The sequence below is a fragment of the Bos javanicus genome, chromosome 12 (genome assembly GCF_032452875.1).
Source record: "Bos javanicus breed banteng chromosome 12, ARS-OSU_banteng_1.0, whole genome shotgun sequence".
In the NCBI taxonomy this organism is placed as follows: domain Eukaryota; kingdom Metazoa; phylum Chordata; class Mammalia; order Artiodactyla; family Bovidae; genus Bos; species Bos javanicus.
In genome coordinates, this window is record NC_083879.1 from 11558923 (window position 1) to 11583990 (window position 25068).

The window sequence follows — 25068 nt, forward strand, 5'->3', positions numbered from 1 at the left end:
ATTGGATTAACCAGAGTGCTAGTTAAGTCTCTGTGTCAAAGTGTCTTTGACTCTTTGTGACCCCGTGGACTGTAGCCCACCAGGCTCCTCCGTCCATGGGATTCTCCAGGCAAGAATACTGGAGTGGGTTGCCATTTCCTTCTCCAGGGGATGTTCCCAACCCAGGGACTGAACCCAGGCCTCCCGCATTGCGGGCACACATTTTAACCTCTGAGCCACCAGGGAAAAGATCAAAGATGAGGGAGCTGTAGTTTCCAGCTTTCAGAAGCTTACAATCTAGTGGGAAAGTTAGGTAACACATAAGCATAATACAGTGTAAGAAATTTTTTTAAAAAAGAAGAACATTTTGAATTAGATCTTAAAAAGAGAACAGTATTTCTCCAAATAGACACAAACAGAGCACTTCAGTCAAAAGAATGAGTATGAAGAGAGGTATGGAAACAGTGCAATGAACACCCAGGGCAAGAGTAAATTTCCAGTGTAATTGGAATACAGGACAGGAGATAGGCTGGTGGAAAGCAATCTGCACAGGGACTTTCAGAAACAGAATAAAAATACAAAATAATATATTGCATGATGGTGGTGGTGTTTAGTCGCTAAGTCGTGTCCGATTCTTTTCTGACCCCATGGACTGTAGCTCTCCAGGCACCTCCGTCCATGGGATTTCTTAGGCAAGAATACTGGAGTGGGTTGCCATTTCTTGACCCACAGAATCTTCCTTGCCCAGGGATCAAACCCACATCTCTTGTATCTCCTGCTTGCATGGTAATTTACCACTGAGCCCCCAGGGAAGTGGCTCAGATATTACATGGTAATCTGAGCTTACAACTTAGGTAAGTTAAAAAGAAAATTATCTACAAGGGAATTCATAATAAACATATTTCAGGCTGACTTCAGAGAACCCAAGGGCAGGAATGTACAAGGCTACTGCCACACCCTGGCTTAAAGCTCAACATTCAGAAAACTAAGATCATGGCATCTGGTCCTATCACTTCATGGGAAATAGATGGGCACACAGTGGAAACAGTGTCAGACTTTATTTTTCTGGGCTCCAAAATCACTGCAGATGGTGATTGCAGCCATGAAATTAAAAGACGCTTACTCCTTGGAAGGAAAGTTATGACCAACCTAGATAGCATATTCAAAAGTAGAGACATTACTTTGCCAAGAAAGGTCCATCTAGTCAAGGCTGTGGTTTCTCCAGTGGTCATGTATAGATGTGAGAGTTGGACTGTGAAGAAAGCTGAGTGCTGAAGAATTGATGCTTTTGAACTGTGGTGTTGGAGAAGACTCTTGAGAGTCCCTTGGACTGCAAGGAGATCCAACCAGTCTATTCTAAAGGAGATCAGTCATGGGTGTTCATTGGAAGGACTGATGCTGAAGCTGTAACTCCAGTATTTTGGCTACCTCACTCGAAGAGTTGACTCATTGGAAAAGACTGATCCTGGGAGGGATTGGGGGCAGGAGGAAAAGGGGACAACAGAGGATGAGATGGCTGGATGGCATCACTGACTCGATGGACGTGAGTCTCAGTGAACTCTGGGTGCTGCGATTCATGGGGTTGCAAAGAGTCGGACATGACTGAGCGACTGAACTGAACTGCTACTACCCTGGGAATGAAGCTAAGCCTCAGGTATAAATTACGTGGGAATTCATACTGAGACAGGCCTGGGGGCTGGGACCCTTTGCTGCAGTGCTGCGATGCTGGCTGCACTGGACACACCTCTCAACAGAATACAAAGAAACTGTATGGGCCTAAAAATAACTTGCGTGCATGGGCAGCTGGGGCAAATTCTGGACCCAAAAGATACAAAGAGACCAAAAAACCCAATTTTTTGAGGGGCTTGGAGCAAAAAAAAAAGCTTGGTACTGTGCATAACACCATACCACCACCTAAGGGGTGGGCAAAACACCTAAGCCACCCCTACCCTCACCCCACATAAAAAGTAAGCTCATCCCTGCATCCAGAAGAGAGTACGTATGGGAACCTGTTATTTGTTCCTGCCCCAACTGCGCTGCAGCAGGGGCCTGAATGAAGCCTTACCTGAATTCCTAATCTGGTGGCTACTCAATTTCTATTGATTAGGGAAGGCCAAGAACCCCGATCACTAACAATACCATCAGGATTCTCTGTATCCCGTTCTCCCAGTTTTGCTCCTTTCACTACATCAGCTGTGGCATGTCCCTGCTGGTCCAGTGGTTAAGAATCCCCGTCCCAAAGCAGGCGACACGGGTTCAATCCCTGCTGGGGGAACTACAATCCCACATGTCCCAGGGCAACTAAACCCATGTGCTCTGGAGCCCACAAGAAGATCCCGTGTGCTGCAACTATGGCTTGACACAGCCAAATAAATAAATGCCTGTTAAAAAAAATAAAATATCAATATATGAGCTTCCAGTGTTCCCTCACTGAAGACTGCTGCTCGCCATGGCTGGAAATACGGCTTCTAACCTCTTGTAAGCTTTACATATTTCAGCTTCATCCACCGAGAGAGAAGGAGCATATTTGTCTCTTAATTAAAAATCCTGGGAAGAAGCTCATTGACTGGGGCTTGTCTGGACTTCCTTACCAAACAAACCAATTATTGTCTTGGGTCAAGATCATGATCTTGGAAGAATACAGCCACTCCATGAGGAGCTCTGTGCATGGAGAAGGGAGGAGGCCTGGCTGTAGAATGGCGGAGGAGGGCTGAGCAGAGACCCTCAGGCGCCAACTTTCTTTCCTTTCCACTCAGTCCTACAGCAGCTGCCCTGGGGCTAAGGCCTTTATCACTTTTCCTGCCTCATCTGTTGGGTTGGCCCAGAAGTTCATTTGGGTTTTTCCATAACATGTTATGGAAAAACTGAACAAACTTTTGGGCAACCAATACAACTCTTCAGTTCCTAAATCATGCAGTCTGACTAGTTTCTTTCTCTGTCCTGTGTACAGATTTTAATTTTTTTTTTTTTCTGAAGGACAGGACCAGTACCATTTTATTTAGTGTTGTAGGAAATTTTAGGTTACTTCTTAAAAACAAAAGCAAAGAAATTCAAAATTCCCAAAGTGACAAGGCAGGAGATAAGAATTCTCTAATCCAAAAACTGCCAGGTGAGCTTCCAATCAGAGGGAGGAAGAGGTCACTTCAGTAGCTCACACAACAGATGCTGAGAGACCACAGGGTTGAGATCGGTGTAGAAACTGGAGGTTAAGCTCTCTGCTCGCCTCAGGCAACAGATCTTTCAGCCTTGAAAGCGACCATTTGTAAGTGAATAGGTCTAACAGAGAAGGGGCTAGGGGAGGGAAGATCCTGCCGAATTTTACGTCAAGTTGCTTCCGACCTTCAGTCTGGCGGGTGGCTGAGGGTCGTGGACCCTCCTCCCTCTGTGCCGCTCTGAGCCCCGCCGGCAGCAGAGCTGGAAGCCACACATGGGTGCCACTCACTGCCCACACAGCCTCCGCTCCGGGTCAGTGGCTGTGCGTGTGGCGAAAGGCAGACTTTCCTGCTCCTGCATTTCGCTACCTGGGAAGGCTGACACACAGGAAATACTCTGACTTTCCTGTTTCAAACACACAGCAGGATGTCTGTCAAAGTCCAAGGCCCCCACTCCAGTGTTCTGGCCCGGAGAATTCCATGGACTGTATAGTCCATGGCCTCGCAAAGAACTGGACACAACTGAGTGATTTTCACAGTTGTCTTTATAGGGATGTAAATAAATCTCGTAGTGCTACAAAAATACAAGTCGTCTGAGAGGTTTACAGTGGTCCCCAGGACTGTATGTGGGAGGGTGTAAATAAAACAGCTATCAATAATGAAAAACGAATTAGTGCAATCAAGTTACAGTATCACCTCCAGATTAAAGGGCTCTGATATTAACTGATGTGGCAGCAAACGTGATCCTGAGAAGGAACCCTGCTGCCAGTTATCTTGCCTCTTCGATACCAGAACTAGCACAGAGGGAGTTCTGTTTAGTAACTGCTCTCACCTCAAGACCTGCCCACCCCCTTGGTCTGGGACATTCTCCCGCAGGAGAGATGTCAGGATTTGATGAGATTCTGTCTCAACTAGGACCAAAAAAAATGAGTAATATGGAAAACATCCTAGTATCAGGTTACCAACAATGAAATTACCTTAAGAGTCTGAGTAGTTTAGTCACTAAGTCATGGATGTAGCGACCCCATGGATTGTAGCCCCACCAGGCTCCTCTGTCCATGGGATTCTCCAGGCAAGAATACTGCAGTGGGTTGCCATTCCCTTCCCCACAGATTTTAATGTTTTACCTCAACAATTTTTTTTCATACCATTTTCAAGCCTTTTCCCTTCACTAATACGGAGCATTTTCTTTCTTTCCCTTTAAGTTGGTTAGTGATTAGTAGAGCATACCAATATGACTGTCCTTGTTCTTTCTGAGGCTGGCATGCTAGTTTAGTAATAACATATTAGTATTTAGGCCAAAGTTATTGGAGAAGGAAATGGCAAACCACTCCAATATTCTTGCCTGGAGAATCCCAGGGACAGAGCAGCCTGGTGGGCTGCCATCTGTGGGGTCGCACAGAGTCGGACACGACTGAAGCGACGCAGCAGCAGCAGCAGCAGCATATATTTTATAACTATAAAAACCAGTTAACCTCTGTTTCATGACTGAATGCACTGCTGAACACCTGTGTGCCCTTCTAAAAAATATTACTGGTCACAAAAATGTAGCTGTCTCATGGTAAACCATCACCACTGTAAGAAAAACAACTGAAAAATGATGTTGTAACTAGAACAGCATGACCAAACGTGTTTGGGTATTATTACTGTGTGTTTCCTGAGGAAAAGGAAGTTGGTAAATATTTTCTCCTTTTCAACAGGCTATTATGTTCCTATGCAAGACGGCCTGAAATTGCTGAGAAGACAGAGGAAATGGCCTAAGAAACACAGAAATTTGTAAATATGTTAAAACCATAGATATTTCTTCTGTAAAATCAGGACTTTAATTCTGTGTATGAGATAGAATCAAGTGAAAGAAGCCCGAGGTATCACATGGTAGCCAGGACAAGGATCAAAACCTTCTACCTCCTGCCTTTTCCATGTAGTCCTTTATGGGAACCAGTTTATTTTCCCCTTCAGTGGAAGAAAAAAAATTTTTTTTCTGTGCTTTGTCGTTAATGGTTTACTGTCAATGATCCTGGTGACATGGGATTTAGTTAGGTTAATGTTCAAATCAAACTGACAGGGTCTTTTTCCTGAAAGCATCATTGAACACCTGAATCTAATGATACACATTGTGGCAGACAGAATTCTAAGATGCCCCTTGGAGTCCACACCTTGGCAAAATCCCCTTCCTTTAGAGCAGGCAGAAGCTGTGATGATGATCACTCCAGTGATCAGATGACTGATTAGTGATGCTTTTCCAGGTGGGGCTGACCTAAACAGCCGATCCCTTAAAAAGGCCATTTCTGCAAGAGTTTCAGTGGGAAAGGGCCCATCGAGGGGACTAGACCGCAAGCAGCTGTGGGCGGCCTTTGGGAGCTGAGAGCGGCACACAGCTGATGACCAGCAAGAAGATGGGGGCTTCAATCCTACAACTCAAGGAAATAGAATGCTGCCAGCAACATGAGCTCAGAAGAGGACTCCAAGCTCTACAAAGGCAGGCCGGCTGGCCAGCACCTTGATTTCAGGTTTGTGAGACCTAGAGCAGAGAACTCAGCTCTGTCATTCCTGGATTTTTCTGACATACAGTAACTGAGATGATAAATAGGCATTCTTTTAAGGCAATAAATTTGCAGTTACTCATTATACGGCAATAGAAAATTGATAGACATATTGAAAATCCATTAATACCCTGTGATTGCATAACAGAATTTTGAATTTAAAAGACAGCTTTTTCATATTGGCACAAAGAGTGTATTTCTTATCAGCAAACTAAGAAAAATGTTTGCAGATTTGGGATACTAACATAAACTCAGTAATATTTTAAAGGTAATATTTCAAAAATTACTCTAGAATTTGACTGTACTTTCTTCAAAAATCAAAGGCAAATGAAACATACTCAGTGTTGTTACCTTAATATTTCGAACTTCATATGCTATCCTGTGGTCAGTGACTCTATCCTGGGTGAAATTATATGTCCGGATTCTCTCTGACTGGGCTCGTGTTCCCACCTGTGCCATAACAAAAAGCAATTCATATTTTAACTTTATCATTATCTTTATCACAATGGAAAAAGGGCTTGCAAATTACTTTTCTATTTTAACAGTTTAATTATTTTCTAAATTCCAAGATACAAAGTGACCAGGAATAAGAACGGGCAGAACTTACTGTTGAAGACTACAGTTTTGTAAAGCTTAGTTATGGGATAAGAATGAATGTTTCTTTGGTACCTCAAACCCCAAATATTTAAAACCAAATTATCTTTCTATATCAGTCAGTTCTTCCTGTGGTTTCTGTAAATGACCCCACAATGTTTCTTTTGACCTAAGTAGGGAACTTGACATCCTATACACTTTGACAGACATTTCATGGGGGCTGACTATCTGGCAGGCTTTGATATAGACACTGAAAGGACCTTCAGCTCATCTCAATTCTTCCCAATTCCCAAGGATTCAAGGGTCTTTTATTATATCCTGCCCTTGCCATTTTTATTATCATTCAAGGGCTCATGACTTTCACTACATTCCTGTAAAAATTAATCTTCCATTTCCCTGTTTACATTGCATTGCCCTGCTTAGTTTTCCTAAAGCACAGTGTTTTGGGTTTTTTGGTCAATTTCCTTCTTTGGCTCCTTGACTACTAAGCACTCACAACTCAACTCAGCATTCAATTGTACTTCATAATGTGGCCAACTTTCCCAGAATTATTTCTGAAAATATGTGAACCTCAAAAATTCCACTTAGTATGCCATTTCATTATTACGTGCAAGTCTGTTAACCCAGCTAAAACATCACCTCAAGGGATGCGCTTCCTAGCACTTTCGTACCATCTTGACTTTTCTGGTCCCAACATGAAAAATATGTTATCTTCCTCCTTCAAAACCCGTGCACCTGGAATCTTCTTCACGGCACACCCGTCTACCTTAGGCGGTGGTTATTTATAGTCTCATCTGCTCACCTGCCCTCCCTCCCTCACATACAAGGCGCACAATATCCTGTCTCACTCACTTTCACTTTTGATTTGACAATTTATTGTATTATTTATTTTTTATTGAAGCACAGTTGCTATGCAATATAAGTTACAACTATATCACTTTCACTTTTTAAGATTAAAAAAAAAAAAGACATTCCTACAACTTACAAAGCAAACAGTATGAAACTAAACTCTTAAGTATGGCTGAGTATCTGGGAAATTGTTGAAAGATTCCAAAGCCTAACCTAAGAAATACTAAATTATGGGTAATGTATTTTTAAAACATTCCCCAGGCCATCCATTCTGCAACCAGCCAGGTCTGGAAACCACTATCCCAAAGTATCATATTAGTGCCTAGGATCCCACCAAGATCAGTTATATCAGAATCTCAGCATCCGCAAAGCTCTTCAGGTGCCAACTGGAGCCAGGGTTCAGAACCTGGCACAATGCCTCCCATAGAAAAGCTCCTGTATATACTGGCGGAAGAAAAACTCCTAAGCATTAGAAACATCTGCTAAAAAACTTCACACAGATGGACAAAGGGAGGCAAGAAGGTCTTTTCTGGCCTTTCAAACCAAACTACTGAAGTAGATACAACCCCCCAAATCTGCAAAACAGGCCGATCGCCAATACTTACTCTGAAAATTACTGTGTGATGCCAAAATGTCAAATGGCAAGTAAAACCCAATGTCTGGGACTTCCCTGGTGGTCCAGTGGCTAAGACTCTGCTCTCAACTCAGGGGACTCAGGTTCGATCCTTGGTCAGGGAACTAGTTCCCACACGCCGCAACTAAGAACCAGTGCGGCCAAATAAATAAATAAATATTTTTTTAAAAACCCTAATGTCTTTCATTAAATGTGGCAGAGCTGATAGTGTTTAAGACTGATATATTATTTATTCTGGCACTTTTACTATATGCAAGTTAGTAAGGGAAATAAATGAAAAGGGCAAAAGTGTGAAAGACTAGGACATCTATGTGAAAAGAATAATTGATGTTTAGTTTTATACAATCTCATTATCCTAACAGGCCACAAAATCTCCCACATTTACTGAAGTATAATTACCTGTAAATAACACAGAAACACAGTTATTTCTGGGTTCCACTGTCTCTTCCAGTTTCTCTCAAAGACAAACTTTATTTTTTCAGAAGTTAAAATCATACAACACTTGGTTTACTTAAAACAATGACATTTATTCATTTTGCTTAAAACTTATCTATGTATATATTTGTATAAATAATAATATAAATGTATATAGTACAAAATTTTAAAAGTAGAAAAGAGTATAAACAAAAAATAAATCTCTTTTCTAGTCTTTGTTCCCAGACACATCAGAAGCAATCACTATTACCAGTTTTTTGCATGCCATATATTTTTGATTCCACATAAAATTATAATAAAAGCATAGGTTTTAAATTAAAAACCTGTAAAGTCTCTTAATTTCTAGAGAATTGTCTTTTACACTGATTTCCTCTTAAAGATAACTATGATATAAACACAGAACACAACTGGGAAATAATTTTTAATTTATACGTATCTCCTCTCCTTATTTGCAAACTGGCATGTCTGAGTTTAGCCATAACCAACCGTATTAAATTATTGCTGTTTACAAATGAACATGTTTTCCAGCGCTCCAAGGTACTTCCATTAGATTAAGAATATTTACTCCATTTTCCTATACAAGATGATGGCTTCTTGTACAGAGCCATTAAGTTATTTCACCTAATAAATCTTACCTGTAGTTTTCTTGCACTTCGTTGCTGACACTTGTCTTTCTCAATAATCTGCTGGTAGAGTCTAGCTCTCAACACACGCAGAGCTATTTCTTTGTTTTTTATCTGTGACCGTTCTTGCTGGCATTCCACTACAAGTCCTGAAAAATAACAGGGATCAGAGGTAAAGAGTGCGTGCGCACGTGCTCAGTTGCTCAGATGCGTCTGATTCTTTGTGTGACCCCACGGACTGCAACCCACCCAGCTCCTCCGTCCACGGGATTTCCCAGGCAAGAATGCTGGAGCAGGTTGCCATTTCCTGCTCCAAGAGATCTTCCTGACTCAGGGATTAAACAGGTGTCTCCTGCATTGCTGGCAGATTCTTTACCACTGAGCCACCTGGGAAACCCTGAGGTGTCTATTATATCACAATAAAACTGATAAAGAAGATAGAACTGAGGAACGTTTTAAAGGGGGAAAGGTTAATCAGGAAAAGAATGAAAAACATTTTAGATGAAGTACACAGAAACTATACATGAGTTATGACAGTAATTGTTGTAGATGGCTCTCTAGATTCTGATATCTAAATAAGGTGTTTCAACTTATAATACAAATACACATTTATTGAAAAAAAATCTGCATTTATATAGACCCAGGTGGTTCTAACAAGAAGTGGTCCACTGGAGGAGGGAATGACAACACTCCAGTATTCTTGGCAAAAGGATGTGACACCAGAAGATGAGTCCCCCAGGTCAGAAGGTGTCCAATATGCTACTGGGGGAGAGCAGAGGGCAATTACTATAAGCTCCAGAAAGACTGCAGAGACTGAACCAAAGGGGAAACGATGCTCAGTTGTGAATGTGTCTAGTGCTGAAAGTAAAGTCTGATGCTGTAAAGAACAATATTGCATAGGAACCTGGAATGTTAGGTCCATGAAAGAAGGTAAGTTGGACGTGGCCAAGCAGGAAATGGCAAGAGTGAACGTCGACATCTTAGGAATCAGTGAACTAAAATGGGCAGGATGGGCGAATTTAATTCAGATGACCATTATAACTACTACTGTGGGCAAGAATCCCTTAGAAGAAATGGAGTCACCCGCATAGTCAGCAAAACAGTCTAAAATGCAGTACTTGGGTGTAATCTTGAAATGACAATGGTTTCAGTTGATTTCCAAAGCAAATCATTCAACATCACAATAATCCAAGTCTATAACCCAACCCCTAATGCCAAAGAAACTGAAGTTGAACAGTTCTATGAAGATCAACAAGACTTTATAGAACAACACCAAAAAAGTCTTTTTTATCATAGGGGACTGGAATGCAAAGTATGCAGTCAAGAGATACCTAGAATATAGAAAATTTGGCCTTGGAGGAGTACAATATGAGGCAGGATCAACGCTAACAGAGTTTTGTAAAGAGAATACACTGGTCATAACAAACACCCTCTTCCAACAACACAAGAGACAACTCTACACACGGACGTCACCAGATGGTCAATACCGAAATCAGATCGATTATATTCTTTGCAGCCGAAGATGAAGAAGCCCTATACAGTCAGCAAAAACAAGGACTGGAGCTGACTGTGGCTCAGATCATGAGCTCCTTATTGCCAAATTCAGACTTAAATTGAAGAAAAAGAAAACCACTAGGCCATTCAGGTATGACCTAAATCAAATCCCTTATGATTATGCATGGAGGTGACCAATACATTCAAGGGATTAGATCTGGCCGACAGAGTGCCTGAAGAACTATGGATGGAGGTTCATAACATTCTGCAGGAGGTGGTGATCAAAACTATCCCAAAGAAAAAGAAATACAAGAAGGCAAAGTAGTTGTCTGAGGAGGCTTTACAAATAGCTGAGAAAAGAACAGAAGTGAAAAGCAAGGGAGAAAGGGAAAGATACACCCAACTGAATGCAGAGTTCCAAAGAATACCAAGGAGAGATAAAAGCCTTCTTAAGTAAACAATGCAAAGAAATACAGGAAAACAATAGAATGGGAAACACTAGGAGAATTCTTCAAGAAAACTGGAGATATCAAAGGAACCTTTCATGCAAGGATCATCACAATAAAGGACAGAAAAGGTGGACCTAAAAGCAGCAGAAGAGATTAGAAAGAAGTGGCAAAAATACACAGAACTATATAAAAGAGATTTTAATGACCTGGAAAACCATGATGGTATGGTCACTCAGAGTCAGACATCCTGGAGTGTGAAGTCAATTGAGCCTTAGGAAACATTAGTATGAACAAAGCTAGTGGAGGAGATGGAATTCCAGCTGAACTAGTTCAAATCCTAAAAGATGATGCTGTGAAAGTGCTGCACTCAATATGCCAGCAAAGTTGGAAAACTCAGCAGTGGCCACAGGACTGGAAAAGGTCAGTTTTCATTCTAATCCCAAAGGAGGGCAATGCCAAAGAATGCTCAAAGTACCGCACAATTGCATTCATCTCACACGCTAGTAAAGTAATGCTCAAAATTCTCCAAGCCAGGCTTCAGCAATACGTGAACTGTGAACTTCCAGATGTTTAAGCTGGTTTTAGAAAAGGCAGAGGAACCAGGGATCAAATTGCCAACATTCCTTGGATCATAGGGAAAGTAAGGGAATTCCAGGAAAACATCTACTTCTGCTTCACTGACTATACTAAAGCCTTTGACTGTGTGGATCACAAGAAACTGTGGAAAATTCTTCAAGAGAAGAGAATACTACACCACCTTACCTCTCTTCTGAGAAACCTGTATGCAGGTCAAGAAGCAACAGTTAGAACCGAACATGGAACAATAGACTGGTTCGAAATTGGGAAAGGAATACGTCAAGCTGTATATTGTCACCCTGCTTATTTAACTTCTATGTGGAGTGCATCATGTGAAATGCTGGACTGGATGAATCACAAGCTGGAACCAAGATTTCTGGGAGAAATATCAACAACCTCAGATATGCAGATGACATCACCCTTATGGCAGAAAGTGAAGAGGAACTAAAGAGCCTCTTGATGAGGGTAAAAGAGGAGAGTGAAAAAGCTGGCTTAAAACTCAACATTCAAAAAACTAAGATCATGGCATCCAACCCCATCATTTCATGGCAAATAGAAGGGGAAAAATTGGAAACAGTGACAGACTTTATTTTCTTGGGCTCCAAAATCACTGCACAGTGACTATAGCCATGAAATTAAAAGACTCTTGCTCCTTGGAAGGAAAGCTATGACAAACCTAGACAGTGTATTAAAAAGCAGAGACATCACTTTGCCAACCAAGGTCTGTAGAGTCAAAGATTATGGTTTTTCCAGTAGTCATGTACAGATGTGAGAGCTGGACAAAAAAGACTGAGCACCAAAGAATTGATGCTTTTGAACCGTGGTGTTGAAAAAGACTCTTGAGAGTCTCATGGACTGCAAGGAGATCAAAGCAGTCTATCCTAAAGGAAATTAGTTCTGAATATTCATTGGAAGGACTGTTGTTGAAGCTGAAGCTCCAGTACTTTGGCCACCTGATGGGAAAAGCTGACTCACTGGAAAAGATCCTGATGCTGGGAAGGATTGAAGGTAGGAGGAGAAGGGGACGACAGAGGATGAGATGGTTGGATGGCATCACTGACACAATGGACATGAGTTTGAGCAAACTCTGGGAGATAGGAAGGACAGGAAAGCCAGGCGGGCTGCAGTCCATGGGGTTTTAAAGAGTCGGACACTACTTAGTGACTAAACAACAAAATGCAGTTGAAACCCATGTTGTTTAAGGGTCAATTGTATACTCCACATAGGGAAGAATATGCATAATGTAAAAGAATATATATGTACCACGCAGCTTAAATAGAATATTGCTGAAAGTCCCTCAGTCGTGTCTGACTCTTTGTGACCCCATGGACTATACAGTCCATGGAATTCTCCAGGCCAGAATACTGGAATGGGTAGCCTTTCCCTTTTCCAGGGGATCTTCCAAACCCAGGACTGAATCTAGGTCTCCCACACTGTAGGCAGATTCTTTACCAGCTGAGCCACAAAGAATATTTCTAAATGCCCTTTAAACCTCCCATTTGCCCCCTTCCAAGCCAGAAGCTATGTCATGCCTCCCAGAAGTAACCACTACCTAAAATTTTAAAATAACTGTTTCCTTGTATTTTTTTATATTTTAAGATATACGTATAGATCCTTAAGACTTTTATGAAGCACTATACTGAGGACTCCCAGAGACTGGGGCTGACCGTTTGGGGACTAGACTCAGAAAGTCTATATAACAACTACATTTTCAAGTCCCCTCCCTCAGTCTGTAAGAGGCAGAAGGTACAGTCTTCAGAGAATTAAATAAGGAAAGTTCCAGACTTGAGTCTTCAAAGGTACAAAGGAAGGCAAGTGTGAGGCACAAGACTGAAAAAGACGATTAAGTGAAAGTTTGCTTACTGAATGGGGAGACCCTGACTTTACTGTCAAGTGTGTCCTGGGTGAGCCTTCTTAGGAGAAAACTACCCAAGAGAAAAAGTTCTACAAATGCTGACATTTCAGGGGCCCTGATATAAAAAAGCTGATTCACTCCCCGACTGTCGAAACTTATTACTGGGTAAGTGGCGCCCACGCACTGAGAGTTACTCACTCTTTTAAGAGTTTAAGAGTTACCTCACTCTTATATGTATATACACAGCCAAGGAGGGACTTTGTCCAAACAGAAGGGAATATGAACACACTGGAGACTTTGAACCCAAACCCATGACCCAGTCATGGGTTCAAAGGGGTCACCTTTTTTTTTTTTTTTTCAGAAAATCTTTTATGTATTTATTTATTTAGGTATTTATCTGGCAGCTTTGGGTCTTACTCGCAGCACGAAGGATCTTTCATCATGGCATGCAGTATCTCTCAGTTGTGGCACGTGGGATCTAGTTCCCTGACTAGGGATTGAACTCGGGCCCTCTGCAGTGGGAGTGTGGAGTCTTAGCCACTGGACCACCAGGGAAGGCCCTCCAGTGTCATCTTTAAAGGGTTTGTGCAAGAACACAGACACTAACATAAAACTCTTTCTAAATGCCGAACAGTTTTATAAGATGTGAAAAAAAGAGTTAAAAGTACAAAGGCAAAAGGACTAGCTCACCTGTGGGGATGTGGACAAGTCTGACAGCACTATCGGTTGTATTAACATGCTGCCCTCCTGCGCCTTTGGCTCGAAATGTATCTATTCGCAAGTCCTTAGGGTCCACTTTCACATCGACCTAGAACCAAAAGTACAGCATGAGTAAATTCCATACTCAACAAATACTTAAATATTAAACTGATCCCAAGGTCTTTCAAATAAACTGTACTGTTCTAAATCACAGCCATTTGACTAAGAGGTGAAATAACTTATAACAAAGAAAGAACCATAAACACCCTATTCCAATAGATGCTATTTTAAACACTGATTTATGAGACCGCTGAGTTATGTAATCTTTCAAAAGTTTTATTATCTATCATCCTACAAAGCTATATTAGATACAAAATACATTGTTTTAAAAAGGCAGAAGACATGAATAGACATTCTTCCAAAGAAGACACTCAAGTGGCCAACAGGCACATGAGAAGATGCTCCACATCATTAATCATCAGAGAAACGCAAATCAAAACCACAGTGAGGCATCACCTTGCATCTGTCAGAATGGCTATCATCAGAAAGAAAGGCTATCATCTAACATCAGGACGATATGGAGAAAAGGAAACCCCTGTATACTGTTGGTGGGAATGTAAATTGGTGCATCACTGGGGAAAGTAGCATGGAGGTTTCTCAAAACACTAAACATAGAACTAACATATCCAGCAATTCCACTCCTGGGTATATATCTGAAAATAAAAACCTTAACTCAAAGAGATATATTCACCCAATGTTCACAGCAGTACTGTTTATAACAGCCAAGATATGGAGCAACCATAGTTGCTTCCATAATTATCCATGAACGGATACATAAGCAACCATAAGTATTCATGAATGGATAAAGATGTGACACACACATACACACACACACACACACACACACTGGAATATTGCTCGGCCACAAAAAATGAAATTTTGCAATTTGCAATAACATAAATGAACTTGGAGGGTACTGTGCTTAGTGAAATAAGTCAAACAGAGAAAGACAAATATGTACAGTATCACTTATATAGGGAGTCTAAAAATTAAAACACACTAGTAAATATAACTGGAGAAGGCAATGGCAAGCCACTCCAGTACTCTTGCCTAGAAAATCCCATGGATGGAGGAGCCTGGTGGGCTACAGTCCATGGGGTCGCCACGAGTCGGTCGCGACTGAGCGACTTCACTTTCACTTTTCACTTTTACGCAATGGAGAAGGAAATGGCAACCCACTCCAGTGTTCTTGCCTGGAGAATCCCAGGGACGGCAGCCTGGTGGGCTGCTGTCTATGGGGTTGCACAGAGTCGGACACGACTGAAGCGACTTAGCAGCAGCAGCAGTGAATATAACTGCTTTTGAATCGGCCCTGGGATTTCTTTGGAAGGAATGATGCTAAAGCTCAAACTCCAGTACTTTGGCCACTTCATGTGAAGGGTTGACTCATTGGAAAGGACTCTGATGCTGGGAGGGATTGGGGGCAGGAGGAGAAGGGGATGACAGAGGATGAGATGGCTGGATGGCATCACTGACTCAATGGACGTGAGTCTCACTGAACTCTGGGAGTTGGTGATGGACAGGGAGGCCTGGAGTGCTGCGATTTATGGGGTCGCAAAGAGTCGGACACGACTGAGCGACTAATCTGATCTGATCTGATCTGATCTGAAGAAGGCAGTGGCAACCCACTCCAGTACTCATGCCTGGAAAATCCCATGGATGGAGGAGCCTGGTAGGCTGCAGTCCATGGGGTTGCGAAGAGTCAGACATGACTGAGCGACTTCACTTTCACTTTTCACTTTCCTGCATTGGAGAAGGAAATGGCAACCCACTCCAGTGTTCTTGCCTGGAGAATCCCAGGGACAGGGGAGCCTGGTGGGCTGCTGTCTATGGGGCTGCACAGAGTCGGACACGACTGACGTGACTTAGCAGCAGCAGCAGCAGTGAATATAACAAAAAAGAAATGGACTCAAACTAGTGGTTACCAGTGAGGAGAGGAAAAGGGGAAGAGAAGAATAGATGTAGGGGAGTAAGAAGTACAGACTACTATGTATAAAATAAATGAACTATAAGGATATATTGTACAGCACAGGGAAGAAAGCCAATATTTTATGATAACTATAAGTGGCGAACAACCTTTCAAAATAGTGAATCACTTTGTTGTACACCTGAAACATAGTAGTATAAATCAACTACACCTCAATTTTTTCAAAAAGAAAAACAATAGTGATTATATTTTATTGAATTTAAAAAATAAATCTGTAAGTCTATAATGAAGTCACAAACATACAAAATTCAATATATGAGTTTACAATGAGGTAAAATAAAAATGGAAAGAGAAAGAGAAGAAAGGAGGAGAGAAGGTAGTGGGGAGGAAAGTTCTTCACAGTGAAGAATGCCAGTTAATACATGCAGAAGGAATGATGAAATTAGAAAATCATCATTTTGAAACACCAAACTAAATAACTAATTCAGGCAAAGATCACTACTGGATGTTAAAGACCATGGAAGAAAAGTTGTTGGGAGTAGGATATATTACTTATATTACTATATTATTATATTACTTAGATTATTCCCTTATTATAAAGGGAGAAATACACTTTCACAATCAGGATTTTTTTTGTGGTCACCAACTTCACTAAATGCTCACAGTGATCCTTGCTAAAAGTGGGGCAATCTGATATTCTATGACTTGTGATGAGACGCAACATGAATATAACGACACCTGCGAAGTATTCTTGCTCTAAATGTATAACCTGAATAGAATGGAATATTTAAATACAACTTTTCATAGAATGCAGGAGATAAAGGAACAAGTTAAAGAGCGTTATAAGGAAACAGACGAATCCAGAATGTGGAACATTCTACAAGACAAAAGGTCTAGACTCTTCAAAATGTCAATGTCATTTAAAAAAAAAAAAAGGTTGGAAGACTGTTCCAGGCATAAAGAGTTAGAACAACAAACTGCAATAAGTGAAACTTGATAGCATCCTGGTTTAAGAAAATAGCTATAAAGATACTTTTTGATGACTGAGGAAACTATTAACTGGACTAAGCATTAGTTGTGACATTGTGATTTATGGTAAGAAATATATATTGTTCAGTTCTCAGCAGAGCTCCTAAAACCCTTGGATATTTTCTCAAGTGATGAGAGTGACAAAGGTGTCCTTTGGTATTCACAACAAGCCCTCTGAGCCACATTTGACTTTATGTTAATAAGGTGACCTTTGGAAAACCCCGGATAAACACAGCTTGCGGACTTAAGGCCAGAGGAACCAAACACAGGACTAGAGGGCTGGAGCTTTCAGCTCCACCCCAATCTCCAGGGAGGGGAGAGGGGCTGGAGGTTGAATTAATCCCCAAGGTCGACTGATTTAACCAATCATGTCTATGTATGGAAGACTCCATCAAAGTCCCCAAGCACAGAGTTCAGAGCACCTCCACGTGATGCTGCAAGGTAGGGTGGCGAGCCTGGAGAGGGCATGGAAGCCCTACACCTCTTTGTGTTCTCTGAGTTTCTTCCATCTGGCCCTTCCTGAGCTATATTTTTTGTAATAAAGCAGTAGTCTAGTAAGTATGAGCTTCCCAGGTGGCTCAGTGGTAAAGAATCCTCTTGCCAATGCAGGAGACTCAAGTTCTATCCGTGGGTTGGGAAGATCCCCTGGAGAAAGGCACGGCAACCCACACCACAGTATTCTTGCCTGGAGAATTCCAAGGACAGAGGTCCGTGGGGTCACAGAGAGTTGGACACAACAGCATGCACGCGCTAGTAAGGACACTGTTTTCCTGTGTTTTTGAGCCCCTTTAGTAAATTACTGAGACTAAGGAGGGGGTCACGGGACCCTCCAGATGCAGGAGCACAGGAGACAGCCTGGTCTCACGTCTGGCTCTGATGTGGCTGGGGCGGCTGTCCTATGGGGCTGAGTCCAGCTTGTGGAACCCGAGCCACTTCCCCAGGGAGACGGTGTCAGACGTGAGCTGAACTGTAGGACGGTCACCTGTCCACAGAGAATGGAGGGACTGCTTCGTGGGGGGAAACAAGTTCACATGTTTGGGGTGCAGAAGCATTCTGTAAGTAGAACGCACAGGAGCTTTTCGTGGACAGTGAAACCGCGGTGGATCTTCACGGATAATGGAACGGGGTTCCTGCAGGGGGTTACCTCATCTGGGTGGGGGAGGACGATCACCGACATTGTCCCCGTGTGAATACGCTGCATCCGGGATGACAGCCCCACCTCGGGGATTCGCTGAACCCGGTGAATCCCACCTTCGTACTTCAAGTGCTTATATACGTTATCACCAGAAATTCGGGCCGCTGCGTGATGTAGCCCACCTATGAAAAAAGATGTTCCAGAGTGATAATAAATTCTACTTTGGAAGGGACCAGGACCTTAAATGGCCTCCATGAAAGGCCTCTGTGAGCACAGAGCCTGAGATGAGAACAGAAAGTAGGTCCCAAAGACGTTTCCCAGCCTAAGTATGTGCGTATATAATAGGGAACATGCCAAACAATGGCTTATGGTTATCTCTGGAGAATAGAACAGCAGCATGTTTTTCATCTTAAGTGTTTTTGTTGCAAAGTTTTATATGATGAACAAATTTCACTTTTATAAAAATAGTATTATAAAAAAAAGAATACTGGGGCATTTTCTGCATTGAATCGATGCAATCTTAGGCTAATTTGGTGCCATATATGAGTGCTCAATAACACAGCAATATGATAATGACGAATAATTCTGTAGGTCCTGCCAAGCTTTCAAAATCTATTGAAATTTAATTCTTGCTTGTCTGTGAAGCGGGAAAATAAGCACAATGCCTAAGCTAGCTTCTTATTGAACATATTGTTTAAAAAAATATTTTTATTGTAAAATAATATACAGACGTAGAAAACCACATGAATCAAATGCATGGTTCAAGATTAAGAAAAAGAACTTTATCAGGCACCTGCAAAGCCCTCCCATAGACCTGCCTTTCCTACAATCCCCTCCCTTTCTCAGGTAACCAGTATTTTTTATTTCCTTCTCTACTATAATTTTATTACCTAATGTGCTGCCCTAGGCACTACAGTATAGTCTTGTCCATTTAAAAAAGTTGATATGTCTTTCAAACCTCTAGTCTATAAGTTCATCACCCATCTCAAGTTATCCATTGAGGAATCAGGGCTGTTGACATATAGAAATTTCCCACAGCTTGGTTTTGCTGACTGCATACTCTTGGCATGCTTCAATCTCTTTTCTGCCCTCTGTACTGGCTGCTACTGGGCAGCTGGATCCAGAAACTAGATTGAACTCTGGCAAGACAACAGGAGACAGACAATGTCTGGCTGTCTGTTTTTATGGTGTTGACAATGTTTGATGCTTCATGTACCACAGAGGTTGTAAAAGGCTGATAGTCCAATTCTATGGGCTTCCCTCGTGGCTCAGCTGGTAAAGAATCCACCTGCAGTGCTGGAGACCTGGGCCCGATCCCTGGGTTGGAAAGGTCCTCTGGAGAAGGGAAAAGCTACCCACTCCAGTATTCTGGCCTGGAGAATTCCAGGGACTGTATAGTCCATGGGGTCACAAAGAGTTGGACATGACTGAGTGACGTTAAAAAAAAAAAAAAAGACCTAGATTCAGCCATTTCTCCAAGAACCCCTGGTTCCTTTCGAAGGAAAATAACATTTCAATGTTTTCAATATTTGGGGCCTAGGGATATTCACTAATACTGGGTTGGTCATTGTTTCCAAACCTTTTCAATGGACAGAGATAGGAAATACCTCATGAGTTTACAGAGATGTTGAGAAACAATTCCTTATCAATTTCTTGCATTTCCGCACATCTTGTAAACAAGGAACTGCCTGCCCTTTTGTTCCAGAATATCTTTTTAAGGGTATTTATTTAGTGAACAAACAAATAAAAAAGCTTTGGAGACAATGTCTCCCTCTAGAGCTAAGGACAAGTGCCTGCCAATGTAGGAGACGCGGATTCCATCCCTGGTCCGGAAGATCTCACATGCCGTGGGGCAGCTAAGCCTGTGCGCCACAGCTGCTGAGCCTGTGCTCTAGAGCCGCGGAGCCACAACTGCTGAGGCCCACACACCCTAGAGCCCGTGCTCTGCAACAAGAGAAGCCACCGCAACTACAGAGGAGCCCCTGCTCACCTCAACTAGAGGAAAAGCCCACGTGGCCCACCCAGCACAGCTGAGGAACAGAGTCCACCTTCCGATGCAGGGGACATGGGTTTGATCCCTAATCAGGGAACTAAGATCCTACATGCTGCAGGGCAACTAAGCCTGCGTGCATGGCAATGGAGACTCAGCAAAATAAAATACACTTGAGAACCCCAAGCTCAGGATTCTTCTCGTGTTTTTAAACCCACCATGGGGGCAGGTGTCATTGACCTTCTTCTAGTTGTCTTTTGGGATGTGGAGTTCATGAAACCAGCACAAAAATGCTGATATTCTGGTTGCTGCTACTACCATGAGTCATAAACCATCCTTTGTCCCTGACCCAAGAAACTGACTTGCTAAATTTCTGTCTTGCAAATAGGATAAAATCTCAGACAACTTGTTCTTGATAACTGATACTTCTAATATAAATTAAAGATCACAATGTCTTCTCTAACATTCCTGTATCACTTGCTTTCCATACTGAGAATCTTGGTTCCCAAAGACAGAGAGGATACCAGAATCAGAGTATCTCATAACTACTCTTCTATTTTATCCCATATTTCATAAACAACAGTCTCAGAATGCCAGTATTAGTTCTGCCACCAGGATGATTACTAAAAACATTATAAAACTTTTTTGCATGTGCTCTTCCCATTCTCCTCCCCGTTTTGCAAATGACTGTACTCTATACTGTCAGCTCTAACAGTCCTTATATACTGTACTTTTTCCTCTTAGTCCTCAATTAGACCTAGTTCTATAGATAATCATGCATTTAATACTCCCCTTTAGGGAAAGTGAAAGTGTTAGTTGCTCAGTCGTGTCTCACTCTTTGCAACTCCATGGAGTGTAGCCTGCCAGGCTCCTCTGTCCATGGGATTCTCCAGGCAAGAATACTGGAGTGGATTGCCATTTTCTACTCCAGGGGATCTTCTCAACCCAGGGATAGAACTCAGGTTTCCTGCATTGCAGGCAGATTCTTACTGTCTGAGCCACCAGGAAAGCCTGGAAGAAAGGCTGGCAGTATAAATTTCTGGCATGTACAGACTTTCTCAAGAGGACCCACTCTTGCCTGTATTCAAGGGGTTTTAGGTCTACAAATTGGCTCAAGTCTGGGAACTGACTAAGGGGCCATGACTTCTGGTTTTATGACACAGGTTAGACTTTTGTTCATTTGACCTAGAACTTTTCTGCTTATACAGATCAAATAAGAATTTAGCAGGCTTCCATTCTTTACTCCCAGGGACACATGTCAACCAGCCAATGCCCTGTCTGCGTAAGTCAGCCTATTCCGATTGCTCCTTTTACTCTGTTGTCCATTATGGTAACCACACCCAAATTGCCTTTGGCCACTAAGTGCCAACACTGCTACCCTGAGATCCATTTACTCCAACTGCCCTTAGGTTTCCCAATTCATCTACTAGAGTTCCCACTGTAAGGTCCTGGCTGCAGGAAAAAGCTACCAGAGAGCTCTTCAGTGACGCCAGGGCTCCCTTCATAAATTTATTTCTCAACAGTTGTGGTAAAAGTATAATATCTGGACACATTAAATTAACCACCACGTTATTTTTATTTAGTTAGTTATTTTTTTATGCCTCGATGTGTGGCCTGCAGGATCTTAGTTCGCCAACCAGAGATGGAACCCATGCCCCCGGCACTGGGAGCACAGCATCTTAACCACTGGACCGCCAGGGAAGTCCCAACCACCACATTACTTTAATGACCTCTCCCTGAATTCAGCTGGTGAGCAGAAAATAACAAAACATAATTATAAACATTAATCGGTTGGGAGGGAAGAGAGAATATAATAAATTTCATTTGTTGTTGTTGTTCAGTCACCAAGTCGTGTCTGACTCTTTTGCAACCCCATGGACTGGTAGCCTGCCAGGCTCCTCTGTCCATGGTGGTGGGACTTTCCAGGCAAGAATACTAGAGTGGGTTGCTATTTCCTTCTCCAGGGATCTTCCCAACCCAGGGATTGAACCTGAGTCTCCTGCATTGGTAAGTGGATTTTTTACCACTGAGCCACTCAGGGAAGCCCCCTTCAATTTGAAAGACATTTTTCTCAACTCCCTAGAACTCAGGAATACAGAATGACAGTGATAGACCTACACTACATGTCAAGAGCCACCACCCTGCAAAGACTAATCTTGTAATCACCTAGTATTGACTACTTGTGTAATGGCTGAGGGTTTTCCCTATCTGTCCCAAGATCACAAAACTAAAAGACTTCAAGTCATTTGATACATGAATTTTTACATTTAAGTGTATTTTTTCCCAATCTTAGCTTCTAGTGCTATGTGAATCTCTGTGAGTTCCCTATATTTCAATTAAACATTCAGTTCAGTTCAGTTGCTCAGTTGTGTCCAACTCTTTGCAACCCCATGAATTGCAGCACACCAGGCCTCCTTGTCCATCACCAACTCCCGGAGTTCACCCAAACCCATGTCCATCGAGTCGGTGATGACATCCAGCCATCTCATCCTCTGTCGTCCCCTTCTCCTCCTGTCCCCAATCCCTCCCAAGTATGTACATATACATATATGTATATATATATATATATATATATATATATATATATATATATGCTGTGCTAAGTCTCTTTAGTCATGTCCAGCTCTTTGCAACCCTATGGACTGTAGCCAACCAGGCTCCCCTGTCCACGGGATTCTCCTGGCAAGAATATTGGAGTGGGTTGCCATGCTCTCCTCCAGGGGATCTTCCTGACCCAGGGATCAAGCCTGAATCTCTAAAGTCTCCTGTATTGGTAAGCAGGCTCTTTACCACCAGTGCCACCTGGGAAGCCCCATACATATACTTTAACATACATATTTTGTAAGATAGATACTTTTTCCCTGTCTCTATTTTATTCTCTATCCATATCTTTGTCTTCTCCTCATTATAGTAAATAAATTATATTTTATAATTTTAATGGATAAAGGTCTATTCTTAGGTTTTAATTTTAAAGGTATATGAATAGAGTATTAAATTTTTTCCTTTTTTTTTGGTGGCGGGTGAGACATGGATCTTAGTTCCCGCACTAGGGAGTGAACCTAGGCCCACAGCAATGAAAGCAGAGAGTCCTAACCATTGGACTGCCATGGAATTCCCCCAATTGTTTCATTTTTGATAAAAGGATTTTTACCTTGTTTTTTCCCTTCTATTTTGTATACATTAATCTGTTTCTTTTTTAAAAGACTTATTTATTTTATTCATGGCTGTGCTGGTCTTTGCTGCAGGCACAGGCCTTCTCCGGCTGTAGGGAGCAGGGGCTTCTCTCTAGTTGTGGTGCTGGGCCTCTCACTGCTGTGGCTTCTCTTCCTGTGGAGATGGGCTCTAGGCATACCAGCTTCAGCAGCTGCGGCTGTGGGCTCAAGAGCACAGGCTCAGTCCTTGCGGTACACGGGTTGCTCCGTGGTACGTGGGATCTTCCCGGACCAGGTATTGAAACCATGTCTTAACCACTGAGCCACCAGGAAAGCTCAACTTTGTACTTTTTAAAATGTCTTTTATTTTATTTTGCTAGGGAGTCAGTGTATCTTAAAAAAAGACTTCCCAACCATTGTTTGTCTGCTCTGCGTCCCTGGAGCAGAAACTCTCCTCCTGATGTCAAGTGCGTCTCCCTTTCATTGCTGAAAGTTGAATTCAAAATATGCATCTCAGAGATGACACTCTTTCTTTTCTAATGCTGCTTCTGATTACATTCTCGAAACTCTCTCTCCTGCATCCACAGTATATACTGTCCCCATTCTTTTTCCTGCTTACCTGACCCCTTTTTTTCTTTTGCCAGCTAGTCTATTTTTCTAAACGTGGCCATTCTCCATGGTTTGGTACCCTCTCTATAGACTCTCCCTCACTTATTCCCTCTCAGCATCAGACATCATCTCTGTTTTGTGCTGTGCTTAGTTGCTCAGTCGTGTCCGACACTTTGTGACCCCACAGACTATAGCCCACCAGGCTCCTCTGTCCATAGGGATTCTCCAGGCAAGAATCCTGGAGTGGGTTGCCACGTCCTCCTCCAGGGGATCTTCCCAACCCAGGAATCGAACCAGGGTCTCCTGCATTGCAGGTGGATTCTTTACCAGCTGAGCAACCAGGGAAGCCCCCATCTCTGTTCTAACAGCTATCAAATATCTCTCCTCAACTCTATTGTCTCACCAAAGCTCTGATTACACAACTTCAGCACTTACTGGATATTTCTAAAGGGATGTTCACTATAACAACACACACAATCATGCAAAAACCACTTTCACTGTTCTTCCCAAGTGAAGTCCGCCTTCCAATTTCTATTTCATTTGGAATGAATGAATATTGCAATCGTCTCAGCTAGAAAGATTAAGTCCCTGTGGCTCATTTCCTTTGTGTCAGAATAAACTAATGGGATGTAGTGTCAACTTAAATCTAACCCCAGGACTGCCATTCCTCATTGTGTGATCTTGGATTAGTTACTTACTCTCTGAGCCTAGATTTTCATCTGTGAAATAGGATTAACAATACCCATCTCACAGGGTTTTAAGGATCAAATGACCCACACTGCATGCCAGACACAGTTGGCAAGCAATAGCTTCTCTCATCAGTTACCAAATTTTGCCCATTCTTCCTCTGAAGGTCTCTCATATGTCTACTCCCAATTCTAACTCTTAGTCACACCTGGTTACTCTAATAACCTCTCAGCCACCTGCCTTAAATCTAGCCTCTTCAATCCATCTTTCACACTGTTGTCAAAATAATCTTAAAACTAATTTTTGGTTACCAAAGGGGAAAGAGAGGAAGAGATTTAGAAGATTTGGATTAACATACATACACTGCTGCTAAGCCCGTTCAGTCGTATCTGACTCTGTGCTACCCCAAGACAACAGCCCACTAGGCTCCTCTGTCCCTGGGATTCTCCAGGCAAGAATACTGGAGTGGGTTGCCATTTCCTTCTTCAATGCATGAAAGTGAAAAGTGAAAGTGAAGTCGCTCAGTCGTGCCCAACTCTTAGCAGCCCCATGGACTGCAGCCTACCAGGCTCCTCCATCCATGGGATTTTCCAGGCA

At 42.3% G+C, this 25068-nt stretch overlaps 1 protein-coding gene across 4 annotated transcripts in view; it reads right to left on the reverse strand.

Annotated features, from left to right (window-relative positions):
- MTRF1 (mitochondrial translation release factor 1) overlaps nucleotides 1–25068 on the reverse strand; it is a 58082-nt gene that overhangs the window by 2496 nt on the left and 30518 nt on the right. For all 4 annotated transcript variants that reach the window (XM_061434472.1, XM_061434471.1, XM_061434473.1 and 1 more), the window contains 4 exons: nucleotides 18043–18215; nucleotides 13874–13991; nucleotides 8822–8958; nucleotides 6026–6124 (listed from right to left, as the gene is read on the reverse strand). In XM_061434472.1, the coding sequence (XP_061290456.1) occupies nucleotides 6026–6124; nucleotides 8822–8958; nucleotides 13874–13991; nucleotides 18043–18215 (527 nt within the window). The remainder of the gene's footprint in view (nucleotides 1–6025; nucleotides 6125–8821; nucleotides 8959–13873; nucleotides 13992–18042; nucleotides 18216–25068) is intronic.